Source organism: Photinus pyralis, unplaced genomic scaffold (genome assembly GCF_008802855.1).
Source record: "Photinus pyralis isolate 1611_PpyrPB1 unplaced genomic scaffold, Ppyr1.3 Ppyr1.4_LG5, whole genome shotgun sequence".
Taxonomy (NCBI): Eukaryota; Metazoa; Arthropoda; class Insecta; order Coleoptera; family Lampyridae; genus Photinus; species Photinus pyralis.
In genome coordinates, this window is record NW_022170596.1 from 45,252,573 (window position 1) to 45,265,428 (window position 12,856).

General features: G+C 34.7%; 1 protein-coding gene across 5 annotated transcripts; it reads left to right on the top strand.

Annotated features, from left to right (window-relative positions):
• The first annotated feature begins 1,379 nt into the window (after positions 1–1,379).
• Positions 1,380–12,371, top strand: LOC116170834 (hyccin). 5 transcript variants are annotated; one of them, XR_004145326.1, is made up of 8 exons: positions 1,380–1,778; positions 1,830–1,997; positions 2,045–2,340; positions 6,872–7,086; positions 7,134–7,268; positions 7,321–7,416; positions 7,487–7,624; positions 8,385–12,371. XR_004145326.1 is itself a non-coding variant. In XM_031487360.1 (7 exons), exons 1-6 carry the CDS (start codon positions 1,623–1,625, stop codon positions 7,620–7,622), a joined length of 1,272 nt encoding a protein of 423 aa, XP_031343220.1. In that variant the 5' UTR covers positions 1,380–1,622; the 3' UTR covers positions 7,623–7,624; positions 8,385–12,371. The 5 variants fall into 5 exon arrangements, 3 of the variants coding, with proteins under 3 accessions (XP_031343220.1, XP_031343221.1, XP_031343219.1); XR_004145325.1 differs by having other exon boundaries at positions 7,321–8,335; XM_031487360.1 differs by having other exon boundaries at positions 7,321–7,624.
• Positions 12,372–12,856: the final 485 nt, after the last annotated feature.

The window sequence follows — 12,856 nt, forward strand, 5'->3', positions numbered from 1 at the left end:
AGGTTCTTTAACTTAAAAAAAAGGAGTGGAAGTGGAAAGTAGTATTTTGCAATTTGCGGCAAAACTATTTTAAGCGAAAATGTTCGAAGTAAAAGTGGCCCGTAAAGTTTAGCCGTTTCCAAGATATTCAGGATTTTCGAAAAAAAATCTTTTTCATGGGGATGAAAAATCTTTTTTTTCTCATCGCACAGAGCTGCGCTGGGTAGCACAATGTTAGTAAACACTTTTTCAACCCGTAAAGTGGAGCCGTTTCCGAGATATTAAGGCTTTTCGAAAAAAATTCACCTCTTTTTCAGGGGGGTGAAAAATCTATTTTTCGAAATCTGTTTCTTCTCTTCTCTTTAATGTTGCTAAAATACTTTCTTTTGTTTCCTTGTGCTCAACTATTTCGATTAAAACGTCATTATGTATATTTGTACTGATACCGGCCCTTACGAAAGCGAGAACGGGCTATGCGCAGATGACCAATTTAGGTTGTGTTCAGACACGGCGGTAATCGCGTGATTTTCGCGCGGTTGTGTCTGAAGGATTTTGGCCATTTTCAAGTCTGCAGGAAGAGCCAACTGGCTCCGTGGACCATGACGCACTAGTGGTCCAGAAGTAGGTTAATATAAGAATGTGAATAGTGGGGATGCGTCATATTTCGCCTTCTTACGTGCCGGTAGCCTGGTAGCGTATTGGCATTCTGTACTATCATTGAATAATAAATCTGAATTCAATGGTATTATCAAATTGCGCATAACGTGAACCCATACTATACTGCGAATCAGACCAGAGCTGCTCTGAATAATAGTACAGAATGCCAATACGCAGCCCGGTACCAGTATATTGTGTTATTATAATATAATATCGCGGATCGTATAATGATTTTATCGAAGATAGAATTAAATGTTTATCGGATATTGATCATATAAGAGTTTCTCTTATATTATTAACACTTTATTGTTGACGACATTAGCTATTTCTCTATTTCTACTTCAACAGCAGGTAATCGGTCCATTGTTTAAAAGAGATGGGCGTTTGCATTAGCCAATCAGGCAGCAGGATACGTCCGTGCCTTGGTTCCTGTGCTTGGTTCTGTAGCGTTGAGAAAATCCAATACACAAAGGCAAACCTTTGGCACAATGGCACCCCTTTTCTGGCGTGCTTGGTGAACCAGCGCCTTTAGAACTGAAAGGATGTTTTCCATAATTCAAAATTTATTTTATAAAAGTAAAGTGACTAATAAGTCCTATATAAAAAGTGCCGTTTGATTTGCACAAAAAAACGACACCAACACCTCAGAATAAGAAATAAATTTCTTGTTCCCAGTATCCACAACAAAATTATTTGTCCTTCGAGCAAGGATGTACGTAACTACATATTGTCCTTGACCTACAACCTATTTACAATACTAACCTCAATTTTCAAAAAAATGGAACAGTTTTGACAGTTTCAGCTGTTGCATATTATATCGTTTTAAATTTTGAGCTGTTTTTAATTTGTTGTGATGCGGGCGAATTCGAAATATAGACTTTCCATTAAAAAATTAGCTGATACATCCACATCCATGACTAATAAGAAAACTATTTTATTATAACCCAACTTTCTAACACCAACAGTTTTCATTTAAGATATCAATTATGGCAGATGTATTAATTTTGGATTGGCTAGAGGAATACGAGTCACTTACGGAGAGTGAAATTCACACGTATTCGACGGAACAAGAACAGAACTACGAAGTGATGAAGGCATTGTACGCCTTCTTGGAAGATCCCAATAAATCTAAGGTGGAAAATGTACGTTTGCTTTTAGTTGTGCTGTATGCGCGTCAACTTTTTTTTTTTCAGTTCCTAGATAGAGTGTGCCAACAACTCTTTAGTTTTTATAGATCCGGGGAACAAAATTTAAAGTATTTTACTATGCAATACATTCCTTCATTAGTATTACTAAATTTGGCGAATACAAAAGGATTTCCGAGCGTGGGGACCCTACTATTAAGTATTTACAATCTTGAGGTAAGTAAAATAATTCAGAATTTGTACCTAATTTCTTAAAAGTTTAGGTTGTCGATAATAAGGGCCAGTCTCATATTATCTCCTTCCGTGTGCCAAGCATAGCTCAATCGTCTATTTATCACGATTCATCAAATTTGGAACCCGCATTTATCGCCGAAAACGCTCTTAGACGTTGGGAGGAATGTAATAGTAAATTGGTGAACTGGGGCCCATTACCTCAAGTAGAAAACTTAAATGCACAAAATCGACAACGGGTCGTTACGGCTCTTATGTTTTTGTATAATCAGCATATTGGAAAAATATTTGTAGATTGTCTTGAGTACGGATGCAGGACCATTTCTAGGTAGGTAAAGCAATTTATTTTAGTTTTTCCATTTATAGATAGTAAAAGGTTACCCCTATTATTTTTGTATTATTACTCATAAATTGGGCTACTGTGCTATGGGAAATGTTTACTCCTTGTAGTGTAGGCAACTAAAACGACATTGATGTAGTTTACATTAGGCGTTTTCGAAAATTGAACCGGTTGGTAAAAATTACTATTGAAACAATTGTGGCAATAAGGGTTACCATAGCAATATCTACCAACCGGGTTAAACCGGTCCAATTTTCGAAAGCGCCTATTAGTAAACAATGTTTATAATTCAGCTACGACATTTACCTATAACAAATTATAAGAGAAACCTCTCTGCCTTCCAGTATGGGAAGCCGCTTGTCTGCCTCAACTAGAATTTGACTGTAACCTACCTCGCATCCTCCATGGTTTAAAAATCCCTTTGCCCATTGTCGTAAGTCTCCCCCAGGGCCTGATCCTGGTGTGATTAGGGGAAGGCAGGCCCACAGAAACATTCATCACGGCTGTGGGGACGATCCATACGGCATGCTAGACATGGTCCAAAAGTGACTGCACTGGTGGTTCTCAAACCTTAGTTTTATTTTTGAAACAAACAACACTTTAACAAAACTTGACTTCGTCTTCTCAAGTTCAGGCACAAGACCTTAAAACCCGTAAAAATTTAGCGCAACACTGACATACGCTTTTACAATCGACCCGCAAACAGCATTATCTTTCTTTTTTCGTATTTAGAAAAGAGACCACCTCCATTCATTAATTCCATACATATAGTAGTTTTCTGGCGATACTCGAAACACTGCTTCATCGCCCGTATTGATAAACACATGCGTTGCTCATCTCGCACATGGTATTGTTATCATAGAACCATTTAACTTTTTCAATAAATACTTCTTTTCAACAAACACCTGACCAGATTAAACTTCCACATTACGATTAAATGTTTCCTTATTTATGCGTTTTAGACAAAAAATAGAATTAAATTAATTAAACAACTAACTAAGTTTACAATAAATAACTAAATTTAAAATGACAATTCATCAACTTTTTCTATTTCTGTGTCCATTCGAAAGAAATTCTACCAGGTCCTATTAAATAAATTGAAACATTTTACATACAGGATGTCCCGACCGCTATTTCCAATGCTTAAACCGAAATTACGTTAACAATATTTACATTTTTCACTAGAGGGTGGCTCGCTCTCATCTTTGACAACGTAGGGAAACAAAGGTTTGAATCGGTAGACTAAGCCGCTCTTAAACCGTAAGGGTAAATAAAGTGATCACTTTAACCGCAAGGGTAGATAAAGTGAAACAGATGATTGTGCATTCTAATGACATCTATTTTTCTTTCAAATGTGACGCGGAGCACGAAATAAAGTGACGTTCGTAACATATGACAATGCTGTTTCTATGGAATCGACCGCGACGGTAGAACCTAAGCTTGCTAATTTTGATGTCTAAATTAAATTCAGGATTGCCGGAAGCTTTACAATGATTCGTTTGGCTTCTGCTGTAAAATAAAGTTTTGTATTATTATACATGACGATAACGGGAAAGTTAATTCACTCAATTGTTAAAATATCCCTTTATCTTCTTATATAATAAATAACCATTGCCTAATATTTATTTGATTTTGGCCCTCGGTCTACATTTGAATACCCTAAAATGGCGTTAGCAAAAAAATGCCAAAATAACGGTTTGTCATCATTTTGGTTAGAATGGTTTGAACATATCCAAAAACCCCATATGTGGGGGGTGCGCAACATACCGCCATTTTATATTTTAGACCCTTTTCTTCGGTTTTTCCTCAATATCTTGAAAACTATCACTTCTTTAACTGCTTATATTTCCAAAATGAAAGCTCATTTTCTACAAAGAACGTATAAACAGTTTTTTCTGCCATTTACTATGTGGGAGATATACAGGGTCGTTCAAATTCGCCATTGGGATCTTCGTAACGGTTCCAGATACAGCGTAGGTTAAATGGGGGCAAATTTGCCCTTTTTGTGACTAAAAATTGCATTTGAAATTTTTAGACAGTAACTTGAGTATTCAATCTCAAATTAGGGTTGGCTATTATGGCCCTATGCACCGACAAATTTAAGCTTAAGCGTAGCTTATAATCCATGGCAACGATTATTGGGACAATGGTTGCCATGGATTTTCTGCGCTTAAATTTGTCAGTACAGGGTGTCCCATTAATAATGGTCATAGGCTATATCTATGGAACTGTTAATTGCACAGGTTTGGGAAAAAAATGTTGTTAATAAAAAGGGCCAAAAGAAATCTCTGCAAATTATTTTCTAGCTGAGATAGTTTCTAGCTTCTCCGCTAGAGGGCGTACGATTCATGGTTAAGTAGAAAAATGACTTTTTTTCTAAAATATACCCAACAAACATGCATAAAAAATACATGCACACCAATCTTGTATCAATTTTGCATCATTTTGATGGAGCACATTTTGCTCTAGCTCATAAAATAGGGGTGTGGGAAGGGAACTTCGGAGTAGGCTAACAGATTTTTACATAATAGGTCTTGTTGGAAAGAGGTCTCTTCGTGGAATCAGATTTTACATGAATAGAGTCGTTTTAGTAAATGTGCTGAATGGTAGAGGGCGCGATGTGACATTAACATGAACTTTGCATTTTTTTTGAAAATTTCAAACGGAACGATATAATTATTATATGATATTATCAAATAAGATGAAAAAGTGAGAATATCAGTGAAAAACCGCATTTTGATATCTGTTTTCTAAGCAGAGATATGGCGAAAATATGAACATTCACAAATTTTAATTGCAAAATTGATACTCACTCAAGTTGGCTTTGAAACCAAAGGAACACAATACCACGTAAAAAACTGTCAAAGTTTATCACAGTCTGTAGCATCATTTCATTAAACGTATTCGTGCGAATTATCACCACGATGAGTGCGAGAGTGGGTAAGCGAGAGTATTTGAATCTGAGCTATCCTGTTAAATGGATAGAAAGAGGAAGTATTTTTTCACGGCCAGTTAGGTCACTCGTTGGGAAGGATAAAAGACGTACTCTTTCAAACAAGGCCAACTACAAGAATTGATATGGTGGTGAGAAATGTAATTCATAGCCATGGCTGAAGTTGAAGCAACTGTTCTCTCTACACAGCAGAGATTCGTATTTCGGTATTTATATCGAAAATAATGGCAGACATTGAACATTTACGTTAATGATAATTATTATTTCTTATTATTTATATTCATATTTCTCTGATTTAAAGTTTGAATAATTTTTTTGTAGCTCATAATTTAAAAACTTACATTGAGTGTTAATTTTGAACTGCCATCGCCTCATTCACATTGACATAATTATCGGTTACTATGTGTATTAGTTCATTTGTTTCAAATCCAATTTGGATGAATATAAATATTGCAATTAAAATTTCTGAATGTTTGTATTTTCGCCATATCTCTGCTTAGAAAACAGATATCAAAATACGGTTTTTCACAGATATTCTCACTTTTTCATCTTATTTGATATCATATAATAATTATATCGTTCCATTTGAAATTTTCAAAAAAACGGCGAAGTTATAAACTTGAAAATAATTTCCAGCGATTTCTCTTGGCACCTTTTGTGAAAAATTTTTTTTTCCCAAAGCTGTGCAATTAACGGCAATTAACGGTTCCATAGATATGGCCTGTGGTCATTATTAATGGGACACCCTGTACATACGTACATTATTATCTGCATCAAATTGTGATTTTTTTACACAAAGATGTATAGCAAAGGTGATGAAGATGAAATGTTAACACGGAAGGAGGGTGGTAACAGTTTAAGAACTGTAATAACGGCTCCAGTTTGTCGCGTGCAAGGTTGCCTACAGCCATCTATTCCGTGATACATAAGTACCATGATTCCATGCGTTTGATCCGTTTTTAGCGCATTTTCCAACGAAGTTGGGTGCGCTATTGCAGCCACTCTGTCCATCCGTCTATCCGAGGTCTTAACTAGTTTTCGAGGTATTTAGTTCGTTCCTTTTGCACTCTGTAGCGTATAGCTCTGGCATCTGAGCCAAGGAAAATCTTGACGATTAAACTGTTCATTCATAGGCTGCGCAATGTCAACTTTCTTATTTATTAATATATTTTGTTGAAATTTTAACCACAGATACTTCTGGTAAAGGCAAACATATCACATATAGTGAAAATCAGATGTGCGCATGCGCAGATTGCGCAATGCCAACTTTCTTATTTATGGAGATATTTCTTTGAATTTTTAACAATGTATGGCATTTTGGAAAGTACTCATCAATGCATGGGAAATGCGCTGAAGTTATTCGTCCTAGGGCGAAAACCTTTTCACTTGTTTTTTTAAGTATACATGGCCTATATGTATACATTAAAGCAAACTTCCCTGTATATATCTCCACAATGTTATTAAAAAAACGAGATATGTTTGTGTATATTTGTGCCTAAAGAAAATATTTCATTATTTGAATTTATTTATTACACTAACTGCACACTACAATTAGTTATTTTCCAGATTAGTTAGCCAAGGGTTTGCAAGTAGTGGAAGTTCCAGAGCATCGGTGGATAGTGACAGTTCATATAATTCAATCTCACATCGTTTGATAGTATCTAGTCCGTTGCTCTTAGAATTCCTCCACGTAATTTACCACTGTGTGGTGCGCGGTGTCAACGAGTCTACCCATACGTTTCATGAAGTAACGCGTCGAGGTATATACGAATGTTATCCAGGTTAGGCGAAATTTTTTATTACGATTGAGTCAACGTGTCCGTTTTAGATGTGCTACTAGTTTCTCACGCGATTCAAAATCTGTTCCATCGATCGCCTAGTGTTCCTGTAGCGGCGCCGCAACCTCACGTGGTCTCCAAGTCGATGATAACGAATGCATCGTTTAGGACGAAAAAACTTCCAGGTAAAGTATTGACTCCACCACCGCTGGTAGTGACGGAAAAAATTGCGTGCAGATGATATTCCGATTCAGGCTGATGAGAGCGCGGAAGGCGTGCTCAGCTCAATTACGGAGGAGCAAGAAGATAACGAGAAGACGCGAACAAGATCAGGTAGCAGTGCGCTTAAACATTTGCCTAAGCTGCCGGGGTTGAATAAAAAACCTAAGGTAATTAAAAATAGTCCCACTCCACAGAGAAATAGCTTGGGATCGGAGAGTATAGAAATGCATTACGGAAGTGGTGATCGTGTGTCGGTCGCCTTCACCGACGGAACGTCGGACGATGTGCCGCAACCGCTACATGTCAGTGCTGTTTAAAGGTTTGCATAGTTTAAATTTATCAATAGTATTTAAAAGCAATTTCCAAATAGTTAATGTTTTAGGTTAGGGTTCGTTGTTATAAGTAGTGTATTACAAAATGGAAGCCTAGTCGATAAATTTATTTTATGTAAAAAAGATTTTAAATTTTATGTACAGGGTGTGCCTACTTAATTGCATTTAACACTTGAATATCATTTCGTCTTTCAATTTTGTGTGTATTCGATGTTTTTATCTAATTGCAAAGCATTTGCGAACACCATGGGGGGTACAAAGAAAGAGTGCCAGACAATCTTTATAAATTTTGCCTCAGCCCCAAAGGAGTTAGGTCAGGACACCGATATTTTTCGTATTGCCACAGGAGTATCCTCCATTTCTAGGGGGCGATCTCCTTCTTTGACCTATCATGGCAGCTAAGCAACAACATTGTTAGGCCGTCTGTGTTAACAACGTATATCTGCGGCAAGCTTAGAAAAATGTAGCAATAATTTGTCAATTTTACACGTCGTAATTTGTTGCTGATTAGCATGAGAACAAAGAGAAAGGTTTGTGAATTTTGGTGTTAAGTGTCTATTTAATGCAATAACTGCAATTAATAAAACGTTTGGGCATGGACCACGGGCAGAAACTAAATTACTACGAATTACACAGTCCGCATTGGATGCAGTTGCAATTGTACTTTCTAACATTGACATTGTGTAGTGTAAGTCAAGGTAACACGAAGGTTTGTTTTAATATCAAATTAATTTTGTTTGTCTGTAGTTAGTAATGGAAGATACTAAATTGGACATATGACGTAATCTTCTCTCTACGTTCAGTTCCCAAACACACAGCCTCAGTACATCATTTTCTTGAAAATTGACAAGCAAATAGTCAGGGTGTCCTGAAGATGACCTGAAAATGATTACAGTTAGTCCACTTTCAATACATGGTCAACCGCTTCTTTTTTATGAAGTGGGTATTGTGATCTTCTTGTTTTATATTAAGCTCTATAAGACCTTGGTAGGTCACCTGTTTATGATGCTACTAGATTTTTCTGTTTGAATTGAGTTCATGTGATTTTGAACATTCTGTGGCGGCAAAAATACTTAAACAAGACACAAAAAACTGCTTATATGGCCATACAGTAGCGCTTGCATACGTGCCCGTTCAATAGCGCATGCGTTACCTGTTGCGATTTGAAAAGTGTTGACGTTCATATTATCATTCTTGACAATAAAATGATGCGAACTACTTTATTTAAAACAGTAATTGCCAACAATGGAGGATAATACAACAGAAAAAGAGGTACAAGCATACATATATGCATGTTATAATTCAGAGAATAATGTTTTTGTTTGAAATGTTTGCGGAAGGATGAGAATTCTTCTCGGTGCTGGTATCGAATTTACAGTTTAAGAAATAATAATAAATAATAAATGACAAAGATTTTATAGAATAAATCATAAATAATTTATCTAATTCCTTAAGTTTTTCCCTGGGTAACATGTAGAAGAATGGAAATAACAAATTTAATCAGGAAGATTCACTCAGCCCGTTCGTTAGAAGTGTTTAACTTCACAACCATAATCGACCATTGCGAATCGATATCTCTTAAAAGTGAGTACCCTTTTGTACAATCGAATCCTTGAATTCTTAAGAAATTTGTTGAGTGCCAGCTGAAAAAGTTTCCAGGGTTGCGGCGATTAGTCAAAATTAATGTAGATTTTAATTTTAGGTTCACTTATATTATCATCCTGTGTGCCTATATCCCGTAGTTTTTGGTTATTGGCATTTTTTGAATCAAATATTCTTATTCTTTCATTAGGTGTGGTAGGCTTTGGAAGCAAACTATTTGAAATGCCATTCGAATTAACAGTGTTATCTTAGGTTCAAATTAGTTTGTCCAGTTTATTCACATTGTATTGTTTTTAATTTGTTGGTTATTTATGGTGAGAATAATAAAATGCCAATAACTGAAAATCTACCACAGTGGCCCTAAAATTCAAATTTCTATTCATTTGGAACATCAGAAAGTTTTTGACATTTTGCAGTCCTTTTTCAAGACTTTCAGCGGTCACTCAAAAAATTCCTTGGAGTGAAATGATTCGATTATATGAAAATGAGCACTCGCTTATTATGAACCGTTTAAGAGATATGAATTTTTGAATGGAGCTTCCAAATGTTTAGAGGAAAATTGACATATGTCAAAAACTAGGATAGATAGATAGGTACGCAAATCTTAATTGCGTTGAATTCAGAATAAAATGGCGCATTTACAAAAAAAATAGAAAATGGTATGTTTCTATCTAACCCAGATGGCGCCAACTTCCGGTATTTACAGCAGCGACGTTCTCTTGTAATTATTATCTTTCAATTCGCTATGATCGATTATGGCTGTGAACTAAATTTCATATTTCTATTTCACTGCAAGTTTTAAAACTTTTAACGAATTGGTTACGTGAATTTCACTGTATAGGTTTCTCACCATGTTCAATTCCAGGTGTTTCACCCTCCGGTACCCGCTTGAAAATCAGTGATCGATTACCTGTTTCAGTCTCACAGACCGATATCAATCTTATGGGCACACTTTTGATTCATTTGCAAAAAAAGTTGTGAAATAAAGTAATAGTGTACCAAAACCAAGTGCACTTACCGGGTACCGGAGGGTTAACGTTAATCTCATTTTTCAATTTCTTCAGAACCGTAAGATTCTCCTCCCAAAACCTCAATTGTATAATGTTACAGTGCCAATTGTAAATGTGCATTCTTTTGCATAGAGTGGAATAAATGTTTACACAGGTTCTCCAGCACCTGCCGTAGCTATAGTGTGGTGGCCCATTTTTGACACCTGTATAGAGGTTATTTTACTTCTATAAAAAAAAAATAATATGGCGTCACGTGCGTAAAACCTGAAATAGTAAAATCAAAATTTAAAAAATTTTGTAGGATATAGGGGATATTAAAAAAATGGTCAATTTCAGAACCAAAAGGTATACAGAAAAATGTTGTATACAAAAGTTTCTTCATGACGATTGTGGAATGAATAACCTACCGTTTTTATAAATGTAACCCGGTATATTTTAATCTAAAAAGAGCATATTAAATTCTTTTTTAAAAATATAACGCCCAAAAAATTCATAAAAGATTGAAAACTATTTTTTGGGTCACTTGAACTTTTTTTTAATTTTTTAAAAATATTTATTCTATCTTTTTTTAATCTTTTTGAATATCATATATTGTGCGCATATATTTTTGGGAAGTGAATTAATATGTCATCTGTTTCATTTCAAAAATAAGGTTAGGTCCGACAACTTTGTGTAGACTTTTCTGAAATTTGACCCAAAGTTGGTATTTTTTAAATGCAACATCCTGTGTGTTTTTACGTCAATTTTTTTGCATTTTTTTTATTACATTGATGTATCACAACCTATATTTTTTTTAAATTTTAGTCATGAACCAAAAATAAAAACCTGATTTTTTACAGTTTTTAAACAGTAGACCATGAATTCATCAAGATTTTGTTTTGTTTATTGGATACGTGGTAACTAAGGCATCCGATAGCAATGAATGAAAATGGTTAACTGCCATTTCAAAAATTTTAAAGATATGATATAATACATAATAATATCTAATTAGGTATATAAAGAATATAGGTTATGATACTTTATTATAACGGGCGATCAAAAATGAGTTGCTGTCGAGTCACACTTGGAAGTTCAAGTTAAGTACGATTTCCTATGTAACCAAAACTTCCAAAGATGACTCGACAGCAACGCATTTTTGATCGCATAGTACATCAATGTAATCAGAAAAAAGAGTGCAAAAAATTGAAGTTGATATACAGGGTATTGCAGTTAAAAAATACTAGCTTTGGGCATTGATTAAATATTAAACAATGCTTCTATGGATTCTATGTCAAAATATCTAAAACAAACAGACGGAGCTCCAGATTCTGTTTGTGGTCACAAAAAAGTGGCTGAGGGTCGCACTGGATATATACTCCGTTTTTCAATTTTTTGAAACTTAATAGTCAGTTCCATTTGGTGTAGTGGGGTTAGGTACAAGAACGCATGCAAATACAGTAACTCTTCCATTAAACTTAGAAAAAAATGTGTACATGAAAATAATTGGGGAGCTTGCAATGTCTTTAAAATTCGCCTGTGGTCACATGCATCATTTCTATTGTATTTAATACTTCAACCAGGTGCTTATTTGAATCACTAGGGCTAACACACTTACCAAATGCCCAATACACAACTTATAGTATCATCAAGTAACCTCATTATTATCGTCTTTTATTATTGTTATGACTTATGTAGGTTTCAAGAAGAGTATAATATAGGATCTCTCCGCAACTAAACTTAAAACGGGTACTATGTTGCTTATTACAGTGTTATGTCTTTGCCTTTTTGTATGTTATGCAATAGAAGGTTATCAAATTAAATTTCATTTAAACTTGTGCCATGTAAGATTTCTTCTAATTCCTACATACGTTATCGTTTTTCATTCCTAGAAACATTAAGACAGTTGAATTCTAGTCATACTTGCCAATAAAATTGGCCTTGGTGTGTGTAAATATTATCTGGGAACTAGAAAAAATTATATTAACAATATACTTACACTTATGATAAGTTGTCCGATTAACATATGGTACTCCATAGGAATTGTGTATTTGGAAATATAATTTCACGCTTAGAAGTACTGTAAAGTATAAGATGTTAATTATTTTTATGTATGTACTTATGTAAATATCACAAATACCTATCAGTGTTCACATCATTATGGTAGGTATTTATTAAACTAATAGTATTACTAATAAAGTATTGTTGATTGATAGTGTCTTATTAGACATACGATATTTCCATCGATTAGTGCAATGAGATTTGTGGGATTTTAAATATTTGCTGTGTGTTGAATAATAGATGTTCCTATTAGTTCACATCGATAAAGTTTCAGTGTTAACATTTTGTATTTACAATGTGATTTTTGATTGATTTAAATGTCCATGTTTCCTTTTTTAATGTAATTTAACTGGTAACATTACTAAATTTATTGATATATGAAAAAAACTATTTACTAAATAAAAATTCAGCAAATTATAATTTATTTTAATAAATTATTGGTACAGTCCGCTATGCTCATACACATATGAGAGATGCATGATCGATGAAAAGTACATTTTTCTAAGGGATTTATAAGATGGTTGTTATGAAAGTTACTTTCGGCTGCGTTTTTTTTTCTTACCAACTAAT

What these genes read in the sequence shown, in the direction of transcription:
- LOC116170834 (XM_031487359.1), top strand. Translation starts at nt 1,623, where the DNA reads ATGGCAGATGTATTAATTTTGGATTGGCTAGAGGAATACGAGTCACTT. An exon ending in TATATACGAATGTTATCCAG is followed by an intron (nt 7,087 to 7,133) that starts GTTAGGCGAAAT and finishes TGTCCGTTTTAG; the next exon opens with ATGTGCTACTAGTTTCTCAC. An exon ending in TAGGACGAAAAAACTTCCAG is followed by an intron (nt 7,269 to 7,320) that starts GTAAAGTATTGA and finishes AATTGCGTGCAG; the next exon opens with ATGATATTCCGATTCAGGCT.